At 42.8% G+C, this 27,014-nt stretch overlaps 1 protein-coding gene across 1 annotated transcript; it reads left to right on the top strand.

Moving 5' to 3' along the window:
* The first annotated feature begins 20,440 nt into the window (after positions 1-20,440).
* On the top strand, positions 20,441-26,746 carry LOC139657651 (myosin heavy chain, fast skeletal muscle). Its single transcript, XM_071535551.1, has 25 exons — positions 20,441-20,459; positions 20,818-20,858; positions 20,989-21,207; positions 21,295-21,438; positions 21,533-21,689; positions 21,786-21,813; positions 21,902-22,016; positions 22,132-22,224; positions 22,317-22,380; positions 22,462-22,560; positions 22,654-22,757; positions 22,887-23,025; positions 23,142-23,260; positions 23,663-23,812; positions 23,909-24,079; positions 24,171-24,471; positions 24,645-24,715; positions 24,833-24,920; positions 25,041-25,158; positions 25,238-25,361; positions 25,444-25,580; positions 25,663-25,918; positions 26,015-26,257; positions 26,342-26,518; positions 26,597-26,746. Exons 3-25 carry the CDS (start codon positions 21,001-21,003, stop codon positions 26,744-26,746), a joined length of 3,255 nt encoding a protein of 1,084 aa, XP_071391652.1. The 5' UTR covers positions 20,441-20,459; positions 20,818-20,858; positions 20,989-21,000.
* Positions 26,747-27,014: the final 268 nt, after the last annotated feature.

The following is a 27,014-nucleotide window of genomic DNA, read 5'->3' as shown; positions in this document are numbered from 1 at the left end:
AGCGATGGCTCAGCTGATTCCCTCCTATGCATGCTATTGGCAAAGCTCATACATGGCGCCTTATTAAAAGCTGCTTCAGTCTGCCTACCCTTGCTGCTTCCTCTGCAAGCGCTTGCAACCCGCCTCCGCCCCAGCTCCTCCCTACATGCTGGTCTGACTTAAACAATGTCATTCTGTTGTCATTGTTGCCGGCTCTGTTCTGGGGGGGTCTTTGCTGCTGCTCTCCCTGCCTTAGGCTTTCCATGTAAGCACATGGAAGGGCAGGGAGCTCTCAGAACAGAGCCATACTGCCAAATATAACTACTGCAAATGGCAATAAAAGTTTTCTTTGACTAAAGTGGTCCTGACTGAACTATATGTAGGGAAGACATAATGGCATCTCAGGACTCATTCTCAGTTATCATTGAACACAAGAGCAACATCAACAGCAGAGACTCTTCCTCCCCTCTCGCCAACCACTTTGTTACACTTGGACACCGAGCCACAGAACTCAAGTTCTGGGCCATACACAAGGGGTGAGGGGTGGTGACTATGACCTTGTTCTTCTCAAGGCAGAAGCCCAATGGATGTTTAACCTGGGCACTTTACCCCTGAGGGTCTCAATGAAGAACTGGATCTCTCATGTTTTTTGTGATCATGTGTTTTGTGTCATTATGTCTCTGTGGCATCATGTTATCTTGAATTTGTTGCGTTAGAGTCTTACTTCTCCTTGCCGTGACTATTCTATTTCAGTTTGTTATAATGCTATAATGCAGATTTTTGAGCACAATAATTTGGCAGCTAATACAAACAATAAGAACTCATAAATCATACATTCCATTACTCATTTTCTTTTCACTTCTTTTCAGGTATAGCTCATAAATATATCACTAATTATAGTGTATTGTATATTGTCTTAGCTCATTTCACAATTCAAATTGTATTCATGCATTCATGAATGCAAAATGTGAATTACTTGTGAGACTGCCATATTTTGTTTGATTCAGGGGTAACATCATATTTGCTCATATCTTTTGACCTGTTTGAGTCATACAAATATATGGCTTAAATCTACGATATTTATTCTAAACGTTTAAATAATAAATAGGTTTACAGACTGTTTTCTAACAAAATGTCAACCCTGTTACTTTGCACAAGGCAACAGGGTTGATGGTAACAAGGTTGACATTTCAAGCTTATATTGGCCATTACTCCACTCCACCATGTGATGAAGACCATGGAAACACATGGCATGCATGTAGTGAGGGATTATGTGCATTTATGAAATAACTTTTAAAATGTGTACAATTCATTGTAATACAGGGTAAAAGGGTTGACATGTAAATGTCGTTACCATCAGCTAAACATTAAAAAAAAAAAAAAATCCAAAACGAATACAAAATAGAGCTGGGACTTACTTGCCTTCTCACTGTTGTTTTCCCTCCATGAAAAAATTATGTTGGGAAGCCATGTGATGTGGGAATTTCATTATTAACAGGTTTGACAGCAGAGTTAGGGACACAAATGTACTTTTTTTTTTTGTATCATTAAAATTTATTAATTATAATAAATGATATTATACAAGAAAGAATACATCTAAGGCAATACAATATTTATTCAAGTGTTATTAGATTTTACTGGTTTTATTTCTATTAGAAGTTGAATGAACATACAGGGAATCTCAAGTTTAACTACTATACGGTGCTGCACTAGCCAACATGAAGGAATTAGCATTAAGTATTTAAATAGCTTACTAGCATAAGGCAACCGGTGTAGAAATTCCAGTTTTTCACAATTGCTTACACATTTTCTGAAACTAGGGCTCATTTTCTCAAAACTCTAAACACAAAACCACTAACACAAAATGCAAAACTCCACAAATCACTGGCAAAATGAAACACTGCATCCAAAACCATTTTATCTCTTTTCAAAATGTTATTTTACAATAAAATGACACACACAACCATCATATGAATACTTCTTTCTAACAACCGACTACACACTGACGTGCATAACGGAAGATACTATGTCATCAGTAGGCTTATGCCTTTTGCATGTTCAGAGGTAGACTCATGCAGGGTAGCCTGTTGTAAAAGGCTGTTACAGTAATGTATATATACACAAATATTGTTATGCCCAAAAACTCACTCTTGAGTTTTGAAACAAGTTTTGCCAACTAATAATCTTTTGTTCAGATAAATTACTTCTGTAAAAAAAAACTTGAAATTTGAGTTTTACATACTAACAATTCAATATCTCCTAATTTGTCAGGTAAACTCATTAATGTAAATTAGGGTATGAACTTAAAGACCCTATAGACAACTTTTTTGCTTTAACTTATCATTATGAAGTAAATGTTGATTGCACAGTGTAATGGCGATAGAATAATGACACCATCAGCGTGGTTCCTTATAAGCCTCGCTTTCACTATGCAATTCTGTCTGCCGCCGGGAGAATGAAGGCTCGATTTACGGCACAAAGGAAGTGTGTCATCCATTGCGCAACCAACAGAGGAATAGAATAGGTTTTCCCCGGTAGCTACCAATAGCTATCGGGGAAAACACACAACCTGCCTACTTACTAATACTACCAGATGTTTTACTCTGGCTTTATCATAGCACTGAGATCGGGGTTTCTAGTTCAAATTGGGATTCTTACGGTTGTTTCTTGCTTTGGACAGTAGCCAGGCTGTTGTCTATGTTTGTTTCTGGAACAAAAGAAACAAACATCTAACTATGTTTGTTTCTGGCTGCTAGCGTTAGCGTTAGCTAGCATAGCCAGCGTTAGCAATGTTAGCCATGTTGCTAACGCTAGCTACACTAGCAAACGCTAACACTAGCAGCCAGAAACAAACAAATGATCCATTGTCCGTTTGATAATCTAAACAAAGAACACGTTTTCTTGCAGTGGCCTTTCTAAAATGAGCAGCGGTGAAAGTTACTATATTGTGTTATGATCAAGGAGTTGATAAGCAGACAGATGGTTTGTTCTGTTGCACGGAGCTAGGCTCTAATGGAAAGAGATCCGGTTGTCTTTGCGGCAGCGGCGCAAACAACAATACCACTTGGAAACACTAGGGGGGGACAACGGGGGTAAAGTTGAAAAGTTGTCTGTATCCACTTTAATATTTTAAATTACAACTCTGAGAATGAAAACAAACAGGTTACAGCTCAGTTGAAATGTTTATTTGAACTAAAGCAGTAATACAGTGCTTTTAAACATTTACAAACATTTAATTCCTTCAAGTAAAGAATCATGTAATTTAAGTGTTTATGACTGTTTTCAAAAGGAAGAAAGAAAGTAATTAAGTGGTAGTAATTAGTGTCCATCCAATTGAATAAAAATGTATTTGTATTGTAATGTATTGCTAGCAAGATCTCTAACTGCATTAGCTAACATTACTTCATACTTCACTGGTTTTTCTTTTACTGTGTGCTTATTGTGATCCTTCAGTGTGAAATGTGTAACATAATGTTATTTAACTTATTTATTAATTAATTCATATTTATTTATTAAGCTGGTTGGAGTTATTTTTCTGATATAGCAAATACATTGCTATAACCATAGTTTAGCTAAATGATTTCCCCATAGGGAGATTTTTCAATGACTAACTTTTTGTCAAACTTAGAGTTGTATCAGGTTTAGGTGTAGTTTGTCAAACTTAGATGGCACTTGTCTGCAATGGAGGGCAGTCCCGGCATTACAATCAAGCGCTTCCAATCCTTTGTCACACGGTGTGCTACCAGAGTGAAAGGAACCAGTTACAGGTAAAAACAAAGGCATTTTTAATTAACTGTGCAGCGATTCCGATAAATCTGATTAATTTTTGATAGTTTGTTTTTTCGTTTGAACCAAAAAACGAAATGGAAATACCATGTTTTTTTTGTTTTTCGTTTTATACCAAAAACGAAAAAACTGAAAAAGAGAGCCGTTTTTCCATTTTTGTTGTCTGAATCAAAAAACGATAAACGAGAAAACCAATTTCAAATAACGGTCCAGTTTTGGTTTTTGCAAATTCCTTTATTCATTTTTCCTTTTGAAGAAAGACATGAAGAAAAGCAAGACAGGTGAATCCGTGTACCTTCGTCTCAATCGATTTCCTATTCTGAAACGAAAATCACAAAATGAAAAACGGGGCTTTTTTAAAAAAAATGGTTTTGTCACTCAACTTGAAAAAAAATGGATATCAAAGCATTTTCTGACACGAAATAGAATGTATAGAAAAAGGCTCGAAATTCAGTTTTTTCATTCGCAAGTTTCATTTTTCTTGATAAGGAACCCCCTATCTAGGGTTAATATTAACCCTAACCCTTCAACATTATTAACAGCTAGCCTACAACAATGACAGTTCAGTTATAGCCTACGTAGGCTGTATCCAGTCTATAAATAAGCACAGAATGGCCAAGTGCAAGTGCAAGACAACAGTGTGCTTACAATATGCGGGGTAATCTCCCGACTATTTTATCAAATTTAATAGCCTATCCACGCCCATGTAATTTCTCAAACTCTAAACTTTTCCAACTTCAACATGAATTGGCTGCAAAATGATCGTACATCCTTTGTTAATATATCACATCCACTAATCTGTCAACAGTAGCCTAATCCTGTGGCCAAATGAATAATCAAAGCTATACGGCACTTACAGCATATATCGAGGACTCTACCTATTATAAAAGTTGATGGCGGCGTGTTGTTGGCTTGAAATTCAGGAGAGTTTTCTTCCACTGTTACACTAATAGAAGTGTGGAATAGTTCTGGCAATGCACAGTCCGTTATTGATTATTTGGTTGAAAATATGCCCACTGATAAAAGCTGCAACAATAATTATCCTCTCAGGTGGAAAAATGTACCGGTCGCAAAAAATAAAATCCTTGTAGGCTAGCCTACATATTAACAGAACATAGGCTATGGTTTTGGAAATGTTAGCCTAACTGAATATAATAAATGTCCTCACAGATCCTATCGACAGCCAATAGTTGCCTACAATAGCCTAATCGCCCTATGATCATAGTTAATTAAATCTCATCAGACATATCTGCCAAAACGGAAAGGTCCAACCATTAAAAATATCAATCCCTGAACATAGAATAAGTAAATCGGCTATAATGTATCCTAGTTTTTTCATCACTATTGGACAAAATTATAAATAGGCTAAGCAATTTACAGCCATGTTGACAATAGGCCTACAATAGCTAGTCTACAGGCAAACAGAGCAGATGCTTGGATCTCGCCTGTCAGGCGCTTCCAGAGTGCGCACTGAAACGCCAGCCACTGAGCGCAGTCAGTCGCCAGCGTTTCTATTGCAATCTGCGGTCGCCTTTAGTCATCTTGACAGTGGAAAATAAATGCTCATACATAGCAGTGATGAAGGCAATTTCATTGCGAGGGTATTAGGCATAACCTTCAGTGCCTTTCGATGGGCTGTAAGAACCTTATAGATCGTCAGCTTTTGCTTCGTGGCCTCTCCATCCATTTCTGTGGCACAAGGCGCACGCACAGGCAATGTTGTGTGAGCTCGATGTCTGTCTGTGCATCATCTCCTTCCTTACTTGCATCTTGTCTTGAATTACTGGAGGAGAGCGGATCCATTTTCTGATATGCATATTTACTGCTGCATATTTAGATAAATAGCCTACCACTACATGGATGCAGTCAGAGTCCTTGTTGCATAACCTGTCTTAACTATACTCGTATTATTTGGGTTTAGTATCTAACCAGTGATGTAAAGAAGAAATTTTATAGAACCAAAACAGTTATGCGGTTTAATATTGTGCATTTATCCATGTACACAGCAAGAGTCAAGTTTTCGATTAATGAGTGCATTGTTTGGTGCAATACAGTTCGTAATATACTTTAACCTAAGTAATTATTGTGTGTGCAGAGTTGTTACTGTTAGCACTCATATTTAATTTGGTTTCCACCGTAATGCGCCGTTGCTTGAGTGAACGCAGAGTAAAAGTAGGTCAAGCTGATGTTTACCCTCTCTACCAGTAGATGGCAGTATATACAATTATCTAAAATTGTTCTAATAAACCCTGTGGTGGCACCATGCTGCTGCAGCCTTGTTGGGTCTGCGTGGCCCAGTGGACGGCCAACACGCCACATTGCCCCAAATGCAGGGATGAGGCTTTCCCGGAAAGACTCTTTGAAATTACAGGGATGTGGGATGTGGGGGATGTGGGAGGGGACACAATTAGAAATTAGAGGCTTTCGTTGTTCGTTTTTATCAGATCAGTATCAGAAAGATCAGACCCTACCTGTCTGAGCATGCAGCACAACTCCTGGTACAGGTGCTTGTAATATCACGCCTTGACTACTGCAACTCCTTACTGGCAGGGCTCCCCGCATGTACGCTCAAACCTCTGCAGATGATCCAGAACTCTCCCTCCACTGGCTCCCAGTTGCTGCCCGCATCAAGTTCAAGTCCTTGATGCTCGCCTACAAAAGTCCTTGATGCTCGCCTCATTCAGGTCTATGCTCCCTCCCGCTCACTACGCTCTGCCAAGGAGCGGCGCCTGGTGCTGCCACCACAACAACACCCTAAGTCACTAGCCAGACTCTTCTCTTCTGTGGTTCCCCGGTGGTGGAACGAGTTACCAAACTCCATTCGATCCGCAGAGTCCCTCTCAATCTTTAAGAAAAGGCTAAAGACCCAGCTCTTTAGCGAATACCTTCTCACCTAATGGACCATGTAACCAAACCACCAGAAACAAAAATAAATAAATATTTGCCTCTATGCACTCTATGCATTGCCTTATAGCACTGCCTTGTAGCACCTATGTCCTGTTGGACCAGAACTTAGCTTTATGGCATTTACTCTCATTGTTCTCTCCTGACTAGATCCTTGTTTGTGTTGTATGAAAATCTCATGTGTAAGTCGCTTTGGATAAAAGTGTCTGCCAAATGGGAAATTGTGAATTGTAATAGCGATCTCTGCTGAGCCTCTGTGGATAGATTAAATGCTTCATGCAATGCTCCTAATTATAGGTTGCTTTGTGGTTTTGACTCTGTGTTGTATGTGTCACCAATGTTTTTGACATGTTTTTGACTTTTGAAGTTGTATATTACAGTGTTGATAGTGTAAATCACACATTTATCTTGTATCCAGACTTATCAAGGTTATTTTTGTATTTTTTAAGTGAAATCATCTTACTGCACTGGCAGATAATTTTACCAAAAATGTTTACTTTTTACTAAAAAGTTATTCTGCTGTGGCTTGGATTAGTTTGAATTTAATTTTAAAATGAAACTGTTTGCAGGTGTTTGTGCTACTGTCGCGGATGGAGGCGACATGATTTGGGACTATGGGTTGTCTCCTGGGTTTGGGGAACAGTGTCCATTGGGTGCGCTGTTTCTTTAACTTGATTCCTAGGTGACCTCTCCCTCTGACCCGGAAGAAGGTTGGCGACAGGGCTATAAAAGGAGGTGCAACGAGATTATCGAGGCTCAGGGGCGGGACCGGACAGCTGCGAGATCGAACGGGGCAACGACTCTCAACGCTCGCCATTCTGCGTAACAGGGACAGTCGTTTCCTACTCAGATGGTGTGAGTGTTGTTGCGGGTGTTCTGTGGACTGTGTGTCCTTACTGCTTGCTGCTCTGTGTCTTCCCAGCCTGCTACTGCTGCCGCTCCTGCTGCTGCCACGGCTACCGTTCCGGCTACCATTCCTGCCGCTGCTGCCGCTTCTGCTGCTGCTGCGGCTACTGCTCCGGCCATCATTCCTGCTGCTGCTGCCGCGCTGCTCCTGTTCCTGCTACCATCGTGAGCCTTCTGATCCGCCACACGCTGCTGACCACAGAGTGCTCCTGCTGCTGGAATCCATTGTCCATTCCGCGCCTGCTCTCTTGCGGAGCGGGGAAGAAAAACAGGAGGACGCTGGTCGCACACGACAAGTACATTTTTTATTTCCCAACTCACCAGGAAAGGACAGTGCGTTCCGGTCGTGAGTTGGGACAGATACTTTTAAAGTCTTATTTTGTTTCTGTTTTGTTTCTTGTATTAGGTGTAATGTCTTGTTTGTATAAATGTGGGTTAATTTTATCTTACAATTGTTATAAGTTTCCAGGTTGAGATAGCTAATGGGGTTGCTCTTCTACAAAGCCTTAACTGCAACTCTTCGTTTGTATGTCTGCAGTGTCTGCCGTAATATCACAGTTTGTAGTGGAGTGGAATTATGAGTGTAGTGCAATGGTAAATTCCAGTGAGGATCTGAAACTTTAATTGGAGTGAGTTGGTGTGAAGTTCACTTTACAGGCGAAGGGTTGTCAGTGCGGGCGAAGTAATTGTGGGATAATTGTCAAACTCATGCTGCTGTCTTGACCAGCTATGCTACTTATAACCTTTGTTTAATTGGGTTATTTACTAGTTGATTTCTTTGTGTAGGAATATTTAAAAAATAATAATAATAATAATAAAGATTCTATTTTTTACTTCTAACTGCTGTGGTGGTCATTGGGGGATCCAGAGAGCCATTTGGCCTGCCATTTGTGGTGACATCTTTTCTGGCGTTGTCGGCAGGACCAGGACCCCCAATCACCACAACAGTATGAGTATGGAAGAGCAATCCCAGGGCGGGCATAACCAACACAGTGAGGCAGATGCAGGAAGTAGTCAAGTAAATGGTAGTGGATGTCAAACAATGAATGCCGTTATGATGCCTTGGTTTATGAGCGCGTCATGGGTGCCTAAATTTACGGGAGAAGGGGTAGGAGTTGATTTCAGCACATGGCGGGCCAAAGTAGATTTGTATCTAAGGGCACAAGGCCTAAGCTCCCAACAGTCGGTGGATTTTGTTTTGGATGCATTAGAAGGTCGAGCCCATAGACAAATGATGTTGTTGTCCCCGACTAGAAGACAATCGGAAGTGACTATTCTGGAGGAACTGACGAGACTATATGGGGACCGTAGAACCCCAGCAGGCTTATGGTCAGAGTTTTTTGACTGCAGACAAGAGACTGGGGAGGGGGTGGAAGCTTTTGTTCTCCGTTTGTGTGAGTTCTTTTCCAGGTGGCAAAGGAGTGACCCAGGCAATGCAGGGCCCAAGGACGAGGTCTTGAAGGCACAGTTCACCAAGGGCCTACGTGATGGATTATTGAAGCTAGAGTTGGAACGCTACCTGCGCCGGTCTTCAGATGCCTCCTTTGACACCGTGTGTGCGGAGGCTAAGGCCCTGGAGGCTGAGGCAAACCGCAGGGAAGCGTGGGCCTGTCGCTCATATACGGTGCCTCCAGCTATCCAGGCCTCTCAGGATGTGACGGCGTCCCCAGATTGGCATCAGTTTAAGGAGACTCTAAGGGCCGAGCTAAAGCAAGAGGTGAAGGAGCAGGTGACAATGCTGGGGAAAACCATTGTACAGGAGATCTGTGCCCAATTGCCAACCATACAACCAGCCCCAGTCTCCGCTCCTCAGTCCAGTCAACGGCCCGTTAGGCATAGGCAACCAGCCCCTCGGGATGGATGGTCCTTCCAATGGGATGAGCAGGGCCGCCCTATTTGTCGGGACTGTGGTGAAGCGGGGCATATCCAGCGCTACTGCCCCCGACGACGAACCAACGCTGCGGGTTTTCCAGCTCACCGGCCACTGCAGGGCGAGTGACCGGTGATGAGGAGACTCCAGGTGTCCCAGATAAGCCCTCTTTTGTCGGCCAGTGTCCAGAAGTGGAGATGATGGTGAGTGGGGTCCAAATTCCCTTTGTTTTAGACACTGGCTCCCAAGTAACATTGTTAAGTTATTCCCTCTTCCAGCGCTGCTTCGGGGAGAACCAGATGAGGGACCCCACTGAGATCCCCTGGCTCACCCTCAAAGCGGCAAATGGACTCAGAATTCCCTACATAGGATATGCAGTCTTGGATTTTATGACCGGAGGCGTTGAGGTAACTAGCAAGGGAGTATTGATTGTTAAGGACGATTGCATGAGCACCAGGCATGGCTTACTTGGAATGAATGTGGTCCCAGAAATTTGGAAGTCTGTTTCCCACAGTGGCCACCCAGGTGTAGCGGCGTTCACCTCGACATGGTCAAAAGTTGCCCGGAAAGCATGGCTAAAGGCATTCGCAGTCTGCAGGGGGGCCCAAGCGGAGGTTCCCCAGGACCGGGTCCACGGCACCGCAAAGCTGCCCCGCCAAGTTTCCGTCACGGTACCCACTGCCACGGAGATGATTGTCTGGGCCAACGTCTCCCCTGCCTTGAATTCTGCGGCCGGTCTGGTACTGGTGGAGAACCTCTCGGGTGATTCCTGTGGGGAGGGGTGCGACTGGCGGGTAGCTCGGGCGCTGAGCCTGGTACAAGGGGGTAAGGTGCCCCTGCGTATTTGCGACCCTAACGCCTTCCCTGTTCAACTTCCCTCCAGGCAAGCTCTTGCTACCGTAACCCAAATCGATCCTGCGGACATCAGTGGAAAAACAGAGTTGACTCTGGACCACACTGCCCCTGGTGTGGTGGAGGTGGACGTGCCGCCAGTGCAGGTAGAGGTAGAGACCCCGGCCGACCTGCAACCTTGGGAGCCCAGTTGTGGAGAACTTACAGTAGAGCAGTCTGCTAGGTTCTCAACTGTGCTGTCTAAGTGGCGAGGTGTCTTTGCAGCTGACGAAGAAGATTTTGGCTGCACTGGGCTCGTCCAACATCGGATCCACACTGGAACTGCAGCGCCCACCCAAGAGAGGTACTGGCCGGTGCCCCCCACCTTATACCCAGAGCTTCGTAGCCTTCTACAAGGTATGTGTATAGCGGGGTGGTACAGGAGAGTTCAAGCCCCTGGGCAGCTCCAGTGGTTCTGGTGAGAAAAAAAGATGGGTCGTGGAGATTTTGTGTAGATTACCGTAAACTGAATGCCGTAACTCATAAGGACTCTTTCCCCTTACCTAGGATAGAGGAATCCTTGACAGGGCTGCAACAGGCGGAGTGGTACTCTACCCTGGACCTGGCCAGTGGCTACTGGCAGGTCGAAGTGGCCCCTGCTGATCGGGAGAAAACAGCATTTACTACACCTGTGGGCCTGTATGAGTTTACCAGGATGCCCTTTGGACTATGCAATGCCCCAGCCACCTTCCAGAGGTTGATGCAGCGCTGCTTGGGTGATAAGGTACACGGTCATTTACTCATCTATTTGGATGATTTGATTATTTACTCCCCAGACTTCGAGACTCACCTTCACCACTTGGAACAAGTGTTCCAGCGTCTTCACAGTCATGGTCTCAAACTGCAGCCCAAGAAGTGCCAGTTCTTCCAGCAGCAGGTGAAATACCTTGGGCACGTGGTGAGTAGGGAAGGCATCTCTACTGATCCCAGTAAGACCTCTGCCGTCTGCAATTGGCCCATCCCCCGCACAGTAAAGGAGGTAAAGTCCTTTCTGGGTTTTGTTGGGTACTATCGGAGGTTTATCCCAGCATTTTCGAAGATTGCCTCTCACGGGGTACCACTGGTCGTTGCGCCACCCCAGTCACCTGGCTTCCCGAATGTGAAGCTGCTTTTGAGCAGTTGAAACAGGCCCTCATCAACGCACTGATCCTGGCCTATGCCGACTTCTCCCAGCCCTTCCGAGTGTATGTGGATGCCAGTCTGGAGGGTCTGGGTGCCGTCCTGTCCCAAGAACAGGATGGCCAGGAGCGCGTCATCGCTTACGCAAGCCGCAGTCTCATTCCGACGGAGCGGAATGATCAAAACTACAGCTCGTTTAAGCTAGAATTGCTGGGGCTCAAATGGGCGGTGACAGAGAAGTTTAAAGACTATCTCTGGGGGACTACCTTCACTGTGTACACCGACAACAACCCCCTAGTTCATTTGGACACTGCTAAATTGGGGGCTGTTGAGCAACGGTGGGCAGCCCAACTTGCCAACTACACTTTTGACATCAAATATCGCCCCAGTACCAGTAATCGCAACGCTGATTTGTTGTCCAGGAACCCAGAAGTAGTTGCTGTGGAGGTCCAACAGACCACGGCTGAGCTGAGCAACGGCTCCAGTGATCCAGAGGGAGACTCGGCTGGCCAATTGGACCTTGAGGGCAGAGCATGGCAATGCCAGGATCCAGATCTTTGTCTGCTAAGCTCTTGGGTCCAAACAGGTGAGCGGCCAAATCAGGACATCAAACATTCTCTCCCCCCTCAGCAGCTGTTACATGAATGGGATCACCTGCGACTAGTGGACAGGGTCTTGTTCCGACAGCTGAGGGAGCCGGATACAGGGATAGTGGGCGAGCAACTTGTTCTCCCACAGTCTCATTCGTAGGTGGTATGGAGAGCCTATCACCAAGCCCTGGGTCATGTTGGAGCGGAGAAGGTTTTGTCGGTTCTCCGGCGAAGATTCTTCTGGCCAGGTATGACTAAAGATGTAAATATGTGGACATCACTGTGCCCCACCTGCTTGGTGAGTAAGGCCGGGCCCAAGTTCCGAGCCCCACTACATTCAATTAAGTGTAGTTACCCATTTGAGGTAGTAAGGTTGGATTATCTCTCCTTGGGACGGCCTGCAGATCCATTTCCTTACATCTTGGTAATAACTGATTTGTTTTCTCGCTACGCTTTGGCAGTGCCGACTCGAGACCAGACCGCCCTGACTACTGTGAAAGCACTGACGACAGCCCTGATCCAGCCATTTGGGTGTCCTGAAAGGATCCTGACAGATCAAGGGGCCGCCTTCGAGTCTTCACTCATGCAACAACTATGTGAGACGTATGGCTGCACAAAAAGCCGAACTACCCCCTACCATCCCCAAGGTAATAGGTCATGTGAACGCTTTAATCAGACCCTTTTGGGGTTGCTGGGGTCTCTGGAGGTAGGCAGTCAGAGTCAATGGCACGTCAAGCTCCCTGCCTTGGTGCAGGCTTATAATAACTCTGTCCATTCGAGTACAGGAATGACACCTCAGTTTGTGGTTTTTGGACGACACGCTCGTTTACCAGTGGACCTGCTCCATCATGTCGGCCCACCGCAGCAAAGGGGGGCCCTGGAGGGATGGGCTCACCAGTCTTGCTGAGGAACTTCCGGAGACGGGCCCAAGGGAAACTTGCCCCAAGATGGATGCCCTCCCCCTTTGTGGTAGTGTCCCAACCAAGGCCTGAGCAACCAGTGTACGTTATCCGCCCAGAGGGTAAGGAGGGGCCTACTCACACACTACACCGAAATAATCTTCGGCCCTGTGGCTTGATTGAGCCTGTGGTTCCAGAGGAGCGTCCTGAGCACCCGGAGCCGGTCGCTCCGGCCCTGCCTTTCCCTATACCAGGATTCCAAGTTGTTAAGTTTAACCTACAGGGGGTTACGGCGGAAGCCACTGGTCTCGACCGGCCACCCAATCCTCCTGTCACTGCTCCTACCCTCCCCGCCTTTAACACCCCTGCCCCTTTTGACTTTACTGCCCGTGGACCAGTTGTTGTTGAGGCACCTAGTGACACTATTCCCCCAGCCCTTGCACAAACTAGCTCCCCTTCTCCTACAGCCCTCTCTGGTAGTGCCCCTAGTGGTACAACCCTTTTGGAGCCCCCCTCCGAATTGGTTTGCCCAGGTAGATTGGCCAATGCTGAATTGCCAATTCCAGGGTGGGATCAGGGGGAGAGGATAGACAGTATACCAAAAGAGCCCCATTCCCGTCAATCCAAGCGCAGTAAGTTTGGGGTACCTCCGAGGCGTTATCAATAGGCCAGTGGTCGGGGCGACCACCCTAAAGCCAGCGGGGAAATGTCGCGGATGGAGGCAACATGATTTGGGACTATGGGTTGTCTCCTGGGTTTGGGGAACAGACTATTCAGCCAGAGTTAGAATGTGATGTATAGTGTGTCCATTGGGTGCGCTGTTTCTTTAACTTGATTCCTAGGTGACCTCTCCCTCTGACCCGGAAGAAGGTTGGCGACAGGGCTATAAAAGGAGGTGCAACGAGATTATTGAGGCTCAGGGATGGGACCGGACAGCTGCGAGATCGAACGGGGCGACGACTCTCAACGCTCGCCATTCTGCGTAACAGGGACGGTCGTTTCCTACTCAGATGGTGTGAGTGTTGTTGCGGGTGTTCTGTGGACTGCGTGTCCTTACTGCTTGCTGCTCTGTGTCTTCCCAGCCTGCTACTGCCGCCGCTCCTGCTGCCGCTCCTGCTGCTGCTACAGCTACCGTTCCGGCCACCACTCCTGCCGCTGCTGCCGCTTCTGCTGCTGCTACGGCTACCGCTCCGGCCATCATTCCTGCTGCTGCTGCCGCGCCGCTCCTGCTATTGCTACCGTTCCTGCTACCATCGTGAGCCTTCTGATCCGCCACACGCTGCTGACCACAGAGTGCTCCTGCTGCTGGAATCCATTGTCCATTCCGCGCCTGCTCTCTTGCGGAGCGGGGAAGAAAAACAGGAGGACGCTGGTCGCACACGACAAGTACATTTTTTATTTCCCAACTCACCAGGAAAGGACAGTGCGTTCCGGTCGTGAGTTGGGACAGATACTTTTAAAGTCTTATTTTGTTTCTGTTTTGTTTCTTGTATTAGGTGTAATGTCTTGTTTGTATAAATGTGGGTTAATTTTAGCTTACAATTGTTATAAGTTTCCAGGTTGAGATAGCTAAAGGGGTTGCTCTTCTACAAAGCCTTAACTGCAACTCATTGTGTGTATGTCTGCAGTGTCTGCCGTAATATCACAGTTTGTAGTGGAGTGGAATTATGAGTGTAGTGCAATGGTAAATTCCAGTGAGGATCTGAAACTTTAATTGGAGTGAGTTGGTGTGAAGTTCACTTTACAGGCGAAGGGTTGTCAGTGCGGGCGAAGTAATTGTGGGATAATTGTCAAACTCATGCTGCTGTCTTGACCAGCTATGCTACTTATAACCTTTGTTTAATTGGGTTATTTACTAGTTGATTTCTTTGTGTAGGAATATTTTAATAATAATAATAATAATAATAAAGATTCTTTTTTTTACTTCTAACTGCTGTGGTGGTCATTGGGGGATCCAGAGAGCCATTTGGCCTGCCATTTGTGGTGACACTACTGTACAGAGGCACTTCAATTGTTAACATGAATTATACAAATACATTTTTATTCAATGGGATGGACACTAATTACTACCACTTAATTACTCTCTTTCTTCCTTTTGAAAACAGTCATAAACACTTAAATTACATGATTCTTTACTTGAAGGAATTAAATGTTTGTAAATGTTTAAAAGCACTGTATTACTGCTTTAGTTCAAATAAACATTTCAACTGAGCTGTAACCTGTTTGTTTTCATTCTCAGAGTTGTAATTTAAAATATTAAAGTGGATACAGACAACTTTTCAACTTTACCCCCGTTGTCCCCCCCTAGTGTTTCCAAGTGGTATTGTTGTTTGCGCCGCTGTCGCAAAGACAACTGGATCACTTTCCATTAGAGCCTAGCACCGTGCAATAGAACAAACCATTTGTCTGCTTATCAACTCCTTGATCATAACTCAATATAGTAACTTTCACCGCTGCTCATTTTAGAAAGGCCACTGCAAGAAAACGTGTTCTTTGATTAGATTATCAAACGGACAATGGATCATTTGTTTGTTTCTGGCTGCTAGCGTTAGCGTTAGCTAGTGTAAAACATCTGGTAGTATTAGTAAGTAGGCAGGTTGTGTGTTTTCCCCGGTAGCTACCAATAGCTACCAATAGCTACCGGGGAAAACCTATTCTATTCCTCTTTTGGTTGCGCAATGGATGACACACTTCCTTTGTGCCGTAAATCGAGCCTTCATTCTCCCGGGAGATCGTACCCGGTGGCAGACCGAATTGCATAGTGAGGCTTATAGGGAACCAATCTATAGTCTATAGTATAGTAGTTAAACTTGAGATTCCCTGTATGTTCATTCAACTTCTAATAGAAATAAAACCAGTAAAATCTAATAACACTTGAATAAATATTGTATTGCCTTAGTTGTATTCTTTCTTGTATAATATCATTTATTATAATTAATACATTTTAATGATAAAAAAAAAAAAGTACATTTGTGTCCCTAATTCTGCTGTCAAACCTGTTAATAATGAAATTCCCACATCACATGGCTTTCCAACATAATTTTCATGGAGGGAAAACAACAGTGAGAAGGCAAGTAAGTCCCAGCTCTATTTTGTATTCGTTTTGGATTTTTTTTTTTTTTTAATGTTTAGCTGATGGTAACGACATTTACATGTCAACCCTTTTACCCTGTATTACAATGAATTGTACACATTTTAAAAGTTATTTCATAAATGCACATAATCCCTCACTACATGCATGCCATGTGTTTCCATGGTCTTCATCACATGGTGGAGTGGAGTAATGGCCAATATAAGCTTGAAATGTCAACCTTGTTACCATCAACCCTGTTGCCTTGTGCAAAGTAACAGGGTTGACATTTTGTTAGAAAACAGTCTGTAAACCTATTTATTATTTAAACGTTTAGAATAAATATCGTAGATTTAAGCCATATATTTGTATGACTCAAACAGGTCAAAAGATATGAGCAAATATGATGTTACCCCTGAATCAAACAAAATATGGCAGTCTCACAAGTAATTCACATTTTGCATTCATGAATGCATGAATACAATTTGAATTGTGAAATGAGCTAAGACAATATACAATACACTATAATTAGTGATATATTTATGAGCTATACCTGTGAAAAGAAAATGAGTAATGGAATGTATGATTTATGAGTTCTTATTGTTTGTATTAGCTGCCAAATTATTGTGCTCAAAAATCTGCATTATAGCATTATAACAAACTGAAATAGAATAGTCACGGCAAGGAGAAGTAAGACTCTAACGCAACAAATTCAAGATAACATGATGCCACAGAGACATAATGACACAAAACACATGATCACAAAAAACATGAGAGATCCAGTTCTTCATTGAGACCCTCAGGGGTAAAGTGCCCAGGTTAAACATCCATTGGTCTTCTGCCTTGAGAAGAACAAGGTCATAGTCACCACCCCTCACCCCTTGTGTATGGCCCAGAACTTGAGTTCTGTGGCCCGGTGTCCAAGTGTAACAAAGTGGTTGGGAGGAAGAGTCTCTGCTGTTGATGTTGCTCTTGTGTTCAATGATACCTGAGAATGAGTCCTGAGATGCCATTATGTCTTCCCTACATATGGTTTGGGGCAAGGGCACAGAATGGCATAAACTACCCCCTGTGACGCACAAGTAGTGAGTGTTTTCAATTTGATCATCTCACCAGTCGTGGGGTTCAGGAAAGCCTTGAGTTTGTTGGAGAGAGGGCAGATGGAGCAGTGTCCACAGGGTTGATGTCCAGACGGAGGGGGTAGGCTGTCCATGATCCTCTGTATCATTGTGGGAGGAATGGATTGGGCATGTACCAAGCGGTCTCGGAGGTTACTGTTCCGTTTCAGTGCCACAATGCATCTCTCTCTAAACACATCATGTAGCTGTAATACATGCCAATGTCTGAGAAGGATTCCTTTGATTTTATTGGATAAGGCTGAGTAGTGAAGACTGCAGACCATGCAGTTGTTGGGACTTTTTTTGTGGCTTGTAGTAAAGATTCCCTATCTGTGTAAAGAGCCCGTTTGTAGGCATCCTTCATCACTTTGCGACTGTAGCCCCTCTCTAAAAACCTGGATTTCATATCCTGGACTTTGTAGATGTATTCTCGTCTGCTGGAGTACAATCGTCTCACACAGAGGCTGAACGGGAGATTGTCCTTGATAGATCTGGGGTGGTATGAGGATGCAAGGAGCAGTGTGTTGCGGTCAGTTTCCATCCTGAAAATGAAGGTGAGAACATTGTCCTCTTTCTTAATAAGGATGTCCAAGACACTGATGCTCTCCGAGGAATGGTCCATAGTAAACTTTAGGTTGGGGTCCCATGAGTTCAATAGTGGGAAGAATTGTTGCAGTTTTTCCTTTCTTCCTTTCTTTTCTTATTTATTTGTATTTATGTAACCCAGTTAAAAATATTATGCATGGTTATAAATAATTATAATGTTAAAATACTTAATTGCAATAAATACGTTTAAAAACGCTAGCCTATTTTATAGGGTTATTTTTCAACGGTTAAAAAATATATAAATTTCATGTTTAAAAAAGATGCTGTGGAATAAATAATCTAGAAAGACAGATATAATATGTTTTATTGTGAAGACTTCATGGTTACGAGGTGGTAGCTGGGTAGAATGATGTGGTATCTGAAAAAAACCTTAACGCTTCTTCATCATCTTCTTCATTGGTTGATGTGAGTGAACAGGAGGGATGTGCGTGTCTGACGGGAGAGGAGAGATGGACGGAGTTTTCGCTCGGTTGAGCTAGTGAATTAGCAACAAGTTTGAGATTCATACAGGAGTGTAGATAGTTTCTTTGATTGTCAACTCAACAACAGGACATTCATGCTACATGTTAGGAGCAGCCGAGGAAATTTCTACTCAAAGTTTGATATGCTGTTTGTGTGTATGCTATCTCATTAGCACAGTGAATGGACTTGTAGCCACTGTTTAGCTAAAACAGCTAACACAACGAGCTTTAGGTTGCTTGCCGACGTGGAGACAATCGTACAGAAGTTTTGTCATACAGGAGAAACCAGATAGCGCTATGAGCTACCAGGACATAGCCCATATGCCACTTTTCCACCGCATGGTACCGGCTCAACTCGCCTCGACTCGACTTGACTCTACTCGCTTTTGGTAGTACCACAAGGTTTTCCACTGCAGATAGTACCCCCTCAATGTGCCCCACCCCCCACAACTGGTCGTCATAGCGCCGCGCGCATGATACGCGACACACAGCAACAATGGAGGACATGGAAGGGACGGTGTTCTTGATTCTCAGTGTGTGGCTGTTAGTCACAGCAAGGAAACGGATTTTATTTCAGACGAGGCTGAAGGCAGCGAGACAACAGACTGCTCTCTGGCTGCTCAAGGCGACGCAAGAGGGTAAGCTAACCTGGTAGCTAACCTTAGCATATATGTCCCGTGTCGCGATGACGATTCTCTCTGACCAATCAGTAGTCTGCGGTGTTTTCACGTCACCTTTTGGTTTGGCCTCAGCTCGCTTGGAACCTCGACGGTGGTGCTACCAAAAAAAGTAGCAGGTACCAGGTAATATGGTACCAGGTAATATGGTACCTGGTACCTGCCAAGGTTCGCGCTATTATTGCTTGTTTGTGAGTCGGATCCGCTCCAAAATTTAATGGGTTCTTCCTTGGCCCATGCTACACCCTTGCACGAAGTTTCATGAAAATCGGGGCTGTAGTTTTTCCGTAATCCTGCTAACAGACAAACAAACAGACAAACAGACAAACAAACAAACAAACAAACAAATGGCACCGAAAACATAACCTCCTTGGCGGAGGTAATAATTATAAAATACATAAAAAACATTGATACAAAAATTATGATAGTAAATGAAATTGACAAAATAATGACAAGGTTCAGCTCATTTGCATGTTCCTGATTCCCCAAAAAAGTCAAACGTGTCCTCCTTCTGAGAAAAAGATGGAAAATGGATACTTTAAAAAATAGACATCACTGTGTCCAAAAGGCACCCATGATGAGGAATGACTCACAAGGATTTAAAATCATGGTGTGTAAGTGAAGAAATCAGTTGAAACCATAGTACAGTATAGGTTTGCATTCATAAATGTCACATTCACACATTAGATACCTCAGTAGACCGCTTTATCCATGCTCTATTTTTGTTTACAACATTTAACTTAAACTGTAGCACAACAGGCTTGAGTTTTGCTATTTTTAAAACTTAATAAAGCTTACCCTTGTTAATGATGAGTGAAAATGAAATGAGTTTCATGAGAACATAAAAGAGCTTGATGAAATCAAAACATGTAGTAATGGAAAAGTATTCCAAATAAATTATAAATACATGCAACACAACACCCACTGTACAGTTGCTGCTACTCTATTGAATCTTATCCTCTGGCATGAACTCCTAAAAGTTTATAAGCACTACACATACCAAAAAAGGCTTGCCAGTAATGGTTGCAATGTTGCAAGCACAAGTGTTAAAGCTTGACCTGATTTATTTATAGATGTGTCTTTTTAATTTGTCAAATCAAAGTCATTAATAACACAGTATGTATGGAAACAAATTACAAATGAAGTAGTATGGTTAAATTTAAATATTTATTTGCAACACTTAATAAAATCTTAAATTGAGTTAAGAGATGTTGGTAAATCTGATGTATTGTAATCGGTGCAAAGATTATACATGTAGGATTGTTTCCTATGTTGAATCTGTTAGATTTTAGGCTTAACTGGTTCACATATGTTACAGTGTCAGTTAAGAGTTCACTTAAAACACATGAAATATATGGACAGAAAATGATTTCTCAACTTGTATTACATGAGACAGTTGGCAAATTATTTTGCACTACAAGATGGGGGCCAATGAAGAGTCAAATGCAAATGAAAATGCATTAGAGCCTTTTGAAGACATCACCATATTTAGTTTCTGCTTGGCCTGCAGAATGACATTAATATAAGGAGGATCATGATGAGATGGACAGACTGCAGGGGATTTCAGAGACTACGAACTGCTGGTAAGTGAGACTGATGTTTCAGCTGTCATTCTTGGCAAAGAAGTTGTATTAGAGATGCTTAGTGCTTGACACACATGTTTAATTAATAACCAGTTTAATATTTATTAATGGCATGATAATGTGAGATGGGAAAAGCTCTTCAATGTGAATACAAAATATTGCAAATAAGTAAGCTATGAGTCAAGGCTTATAATCTAGTTGTGTGACTATAATTTAAATGTAGCAAATGTAAATTAGGAATATTATACTAATCTGTATTTGGTTATAATATACTAATCTGTAATCTCTATACTACCTGCATCACTTGAAACTCAAAGAATGACTCATAAACATCACAAAAAACTCTTTGTTCATTTAGGGGTTGTGAAAAGTTCCTCTGTGATTGGGTGGTAGAAAAAGGTGAGAGTTACCTTTTCTCTATTTAAACTACAGAATATAAAGAATCCTTGTATCATACAGTGTTCAGTCTCCAAAGCAAACAATGTACATCAAATAAGAGGAAAGTTAATTTCTGTTTGTCAATCTACAGAAAGCCGCCAACATGAGTACTGACGCGGAGATGGCCGTTTATGGCAAGGCCGCCATTTATCTCCGTAAGCCAGAGAAGGAGAGGATTGAGGCTCAAACCGCACCCTTTGATGCCAAATCCGCTGCCTATGTGGCTGATGTTAAGGAGCTGTACCTTAAATGTACAATCCTGAAGAAAGATGGTGGCAAAGTCACCGTGAAAGTTCTTACCAACCAGGAGGTAGGTTGAAGTTTCATGGAAACTCACAGCAGTGAAATTTACCGTTGGAATTTCAACACAAGCTGAAATTGTGTGTCAATATTTCAGGAGAGGACGGTTAAGGAGGATGATGTCACCCCTATGAACCCTCCCAAGTATGACAAAATTGAGGACATGGCCATGATGACCCATCTCAATGAAGCCTCTGTGCTGTATAACCTCAAAGAGCGTTATGCAGCATGGATGATCTACGTAAGCTCTTCTGCCTATAGAGTAAAGTATAATATTGCACATGGACTCATATACAACATACTGTGAGTGGTCATATCTCTCTCATCCCCTTCAGACCTACTCTGGGCTGTTCTGTGCAACTGTGAATCCCTACAAGTGGCTCCCAGTGTACGATGCTGAGGTTGTAGCTGCTTACAGAGGCAAAAAGCGCATGGAGGCTCCACCCCACATCTTCTCTGTCTCTGACAATGCCTACCAGTTCATGGCTACTGGTATGTTCTTGTCAAGAAAATGTATAAACTATCAATAAACTCAATAACTTATGTTACATAGATAAGAAATACATTTCTTCATTTTTCCTTTTGCAGATAGGGAGAACCAGTCTGTCTTGATCACGTAAGTTTTATATCTATTGCACCTCTGTAAGACCAGTAGCATCAAATGAATTGAGTTAATTTCTCTGAATCTACATATCCATCCCCAGTGGAGAATCTGGTGCTGGAAAGACTGTGAACACCAAGCGTGTCATCCAGTACTTTGCAACAATCTCAGTGGGTGGTGGAGAAAAGAAGAAGGAGCAAACATCAGGAAAGATGCAGGTAAATTCTCATGAGTATTTTCTAAAAACATTGAAAACATTTCTGAAAAATGAACACAAAATAGAAATGTACTACTGAAATGAATATTAAAATTTAAAAAAAAAATGGATTTCAGGGGTCACTGGAGGACCAGATTATTGCAGCCAATCCCTTGCTGGAAGCCTATGGTAATGCCAAGACTGTGAGGAATGACAACTCCTCTCGTTTTGTAAGTATGGAGGGATTTCAAACTGTGAGAAATATTTTCAATTATACATTGCCTATGCAGAGGGATGTTAAACAATATGCTATTCCAAACAGGGTAAATTCATCAGAATCCATTTTGGCACAACCGGTAAACTGGCTAGTGCTGATATTGAGACATGTAAGTATCAACTTCACATATTAAATGAAATGACTGGCATTATCAGTGGTGTAGATTTTGAATCATGAACAATGCTTATAGATCTGCTGGAGAAGTCTAGAGTGACGTTCCAGCTTCCTGATGAGAGAGGCTACCACATCTTCTACCAGATGATGACCAACCACAAACCTGAGCTGATTGGTGAGCTAAACATTGTGATACAATGTTAAAACAACCCACGTTGTTCACATGGTCCATAACCAGTCATTACTTTAAGCCTTTTTTGATCTCCAGAAATGACGCTCATCACCACCAACCCCTATGACTTCCCCATGTGCAGTATGGGTCAGATTACTGTGGCCAGCATTGATGACAAAGAAGAGTTGGTTGCCACTGATGTCAGTGATGTTCACTCTCATTTTCATTTTCTGAATCTATTATACATTCAATATTCCATCACAATTACTCAGTAAAATGTATTTTCCATAGTGACTTTTACTCAGTGTCAATATCTCTATTGAATACAGACTGCTATTGACATTCTGGGCTTCACCAATGAGGAGAAGATGGCCATCTACAAGTTTACCGGTGCTGTGCTCCACCATGGTAACATGAAGTTCAAGCAGAAGCAGCGTGAAGAGCAGGCTGAGCCAGATGGCACAGAGGGTGAGGATTAACTTCATGGATGAGTTAAAAAACCTCTGGCATGAAATTAATCTTTCTATGTCACATTTTACAAATCAGTCATATATCTAGTAAATGTATTTTTGTGACATTTTCAGAGGCTGACAAGATTTCTTACTTGCTGGGCCTGAATTCGGCTGACATGCTGAAGGCTCTGTGCTACCCCAGAGTGAAGGTCGGAAATGAGTATGTCACCAAGGGACAGACTGTGCCACAGGTCAGCAGATTATTCTGTTGTTTAATTCATTCCATACAATCTCATAATTAAGTCAAGGGCCAGTGCATGAATGTGGTTAAGTTCCTTATGAAGCTGAAGTATGTAGAAAGTATTTCTGTTGTAATGAAGGAATTTCATGAATTACATTTATCTGGAATAGATAGTTTGCATCTGAATGTCCTCTGTTACCTGTCACTGCATGTGTCGATTGCCGTATTGTTAGTTCTGTTTCAGTTAAAATTGTACTGTTAGACATAATATTTGTCCTGTAGGCAAAAAAATCAAGTAATCCAATGTCTAAATTTCAGTTGAAGGATCTGTACTTTATTAAATCTGTGAGAGGACCCTCTTTGTGACACTGTGGGTTCTAATGATATTGATTCAATTGAAACTTTTCATCAGGTCAACAACTCAGTGAGTGCCCTGGCTAAGTCTATCTATGAAAGAATGTTCTTGTGGATGGTCATCCGCATCAACCAAATGCTGGACACCAAGCAGCCAAGGCAATTCTTCATTGGTGTGCTGGACATTGCTGGTTTTGAAATCTTTGATGTAAGTATCCGTTCATGGTAATGGATTGAGAAGATAATTTTGTAACAGAAGTTTTTTGTTTGCGATATATTAGTTTAATCTTATTTCCACTGACAGTACAACAGCATGGAGCAGTTGTGTATCAACTTCACCAATGAGAAACTGCAACAGTTCTTCAACCACCACATGTTTGTCCTGGAGCAAGAGGAGTACAAGAAGGAGGGTATCATCTGGGAGTTCATTGACTTTGGCATGGACTTGGCTGCCTGCATTGAGCTCATTGAAAAGGTACACAATAATGTTGTGACTTTATGTTAGAATTCATGATATGCTACAACAGTGCCTCTTCATGATGTATCTCTTTGCACTTTTTATACAGCCCATGGGCATCTTCTCCATCCTTGAAGAGGAGTGCATGTTCCCAAAGGCCTCAGACACTACCTTCAAGAACAAGTTGTATGACCAGCACCTCGGTAAAAACAAAGCATTTGAGAAGCCCAAGCCAGCCAAAGGCAAGGCTGAGGCCCATTTCTCTCTGGTGCACTATGCTGGAACTGTGGACTACAATATCTGTGGCTGGCTGGACAAGAACAAGGATCCCCTGAACGACTCTGTTGTTCAGCTGTACCAGAAGTCTGGTGTTAAACTGTTGCCTGTCCTGTATCCCCCTGTCGTTGAAGGTACAGTATCACTTTATAACGCTGGTTAGGATTATGGGAATTCATGTTTCTGTCTTTAAGATAAACAATATGCCTACTCAAAAAAGTCAGTTGAATGATAACTTTCCAGCTTGATCATAAGTAAACAACACTGAACCTATCAACTCATGATATTAATACATCAAAATCAACAGAGACTGGCGGTGGCAAGAAGGGAGGCAAGAAGAAGGGTGGTTCCATGCAGACTGTGTCCTCACAGTTCAGGGTAAATTTTAAGAACAGCCTTAAGTGCCTGTTCATAATTAAACTCAAATAAACGCAAGTTTTTATTTTTATTTTATGCTTTTCATGAACATATTTTGTTTTTATCTTGTATCTACAGGAGAACTTGGGCAAGCTTATGACCAACTTGAGGAGCACTCATCCTCACTTTGTACGTTGCCTGATTCCCAACGAGTCAAAGACTCCAGGTACACTGACAGCTAACTAATGTTCTTAATATTCTCTGTACATGTTGCAGTCATTAACACAGCTTAGCGGTAGTCCTTCACTTTGTCATTAATAATTATGAAGTTACAACTTCTTCACAGGTCTGATGGAAAACTTCCTGGTTATCCATCAGCTGAGGTGTAACGGTGTGCTGGAGGGTATCAGAATCTGCAGGAAAGGTTTCCCCAGCAGAATCCTCTATGCTGACTTCAAGCAGAGGTATTACCTAATTTACCACAGAGTTTTCCTAACTTTGAAAAGAAGGTCCCGAATGTGACCATTAACTGTTTTGCAATAGGTACAAAGTACTGAATGCCAGCGTCATCCCTGAGGGACAATTCATTGACAACAAGAAGGCCTCTGAGAAGCTGCTTGGGTCCATTGATGTGAATCATGAGGAGTATAAATTTGGACACACCAAGGTAAACAATTGAGTAAGAAAAAACTAAGCTCTGTTTCATGGATGAAAATCAATTGTCCATAATATTTTTATATTCTCGTCAGGTGTTCTTCAAAGCTGGTCTACTAGGTACCCTTGAGGAGATGCGAGATGAGAAGCTTGCTTCTCTGGTCACCATGACTCAGGCTCTCTGCCGTGCCTATGTCATGAGGAAGGAGTTTGTGAAGATGATGGAAAGGAGGCAAGTGGAAATTCTAACCATATATTTAGGCTGAATGCAGTGCCAAAATGACTTTGTACATAACAGTGATTTCCTTCCATAGGGAAGCCATTTACAGCATCCAGTACAACATCCGCTCATTCATGAATGTGAAACACTGGCCATGGATGAAGGTGTACTACAAGATTAAGCCCCTTCTGAAGAGTGCTGAAACTGAAAAGGAGCTGCAGAACATGAAGGAAAACTATGAGAAGATGAAAACAGACCTGGCCACAGCCCAGGCTAAGAAGAAGGAACTGGAGGAGAAGATGGTGTCTCTTCTGCAGGAGAAGAATGATCTGCAGCTGCAAGTGGCATCTGTGAGTAAATGTCAACAGAAAGCTTTGTTGATTTCTCACATCTTTTCCAGAGCAAATGTTGAAATGTTTTCCCCTTTTCACTTTTGCTCTAACTAGGAAGGAGAGAATCTGTCAGATGCTGAGGAGAGATGTGAGGGACTTATCAAGAGTAAGATCCAGATGGAGGCAAAACTCAAAGAGACAACTGAGAGACTGGAGGATGAGGAGGAATCCAATGCTGAGCTAACTGCCAAGAAGAGGAAACTGGAGGATGAATGCTCTGAGCTCAAGAAGGACATTGATGACCTGGAGCTTACCTTAGCCAAAGTGGAGAAGGAGAAGCATGCCACTGAGAACAAGGTTCATGGATATTCACTCTGTCCAATATATCATCCAATATTTGAATAATTACCCAATTATGACAATATGTTTTTACATATTCAGGTGAAGAACCTGACTGAAGAGATGGCTTCTCAAGATGAGAGCATTGCTAAGCTGACAAAGGAGAAGAAAGCCCTCCAAGAGGCACATCAGCAGACTCTTGATGACCTGCAGGCAGAGGAAGACAAAGTCAACACTCTGACCAAGGCCAAGACCAAGCTTGAGCAGCAAGTGGATGATGTGAGTTCATGAACATGCTATTTGCTATTCAATAAGAATATATGCCTGCTGTAATTATAAACATGTGGTATTTTGCAGCTTGAAGGTTCACTGGAGCAAGAGAAGAAGCTCCGCATGGACCTTGAGAGAGCAAAGAGGAAGCTTGAGGGTGATCTGAAACTGGCCCAGGAATCCATCATGGATCTTGAGAATGACAAGCAGCAGTCTGACGAGAAAATCAAGAAGTAATGTGGACAGAATTTGAAAACTGTATGCACAAAATATGTTATTGCAACCAGTATCTTATGATGATGTCATTTACTCAACAGGAAGGACTTTGAGATAAGCCAGCATCTCAGTAAGATTGAAGATGAACAATCCTTGGGTGCTCAGCTACAGAAGAAGATTAAAGAGCTCCAGGTGTGTAATGTTTGATTTCAAATCTATGTCAAACTTATCATTGAGTTTTTATGCAATGTGTCAGTTGCATACATTCATTTAACAATATTTCTTAACT

This window comes from Centroberyx affinis, unplaced genomic scaffold (assembly GCF_046629955.1).
Source record: "Centroberyx affinis isolate AG114_WGS23_722 - 3 ecotype Tasmania unplaced genomic scaffold, CSIRO-AGI_Caff_v1 ptg002728l_1, whole genome shotgun sequence".
NCBI lineage: Eukaryota > Metazoa > Chordata > Actinopteri > Beryciformes > Berycidae > Centroberyx > Centroberyx affinis.
The sequence above is the reverse complement of the archived record's forward strand: the minus strand, read 5'-3'. Positions and strand labels throughout refer to the sequence as shown.

Coding starts and splice junctions, on each gene's coding strand:
- LOC139657651 (XM_071535551.1), top strand. CDS start 21,001: ATGAGTACTGACGCGGAGATGGCCGTTTATGGCAAGGCCGCCATTTAT. Junction 22,017..22,131: donor AAACATCAGGAAAGATGCAG/GTAAATTCTCAT, acceptor AATGGATTTCAG/GGGTCACTGGAGGACCAGAT. Junction 25,581..25,662: donor GTGAAGATGATGGAAAGGAG/GCAAGTGGAAAT, acceptor TTCCTTCCATAG/GGAAGCCATTTACAGCATCC.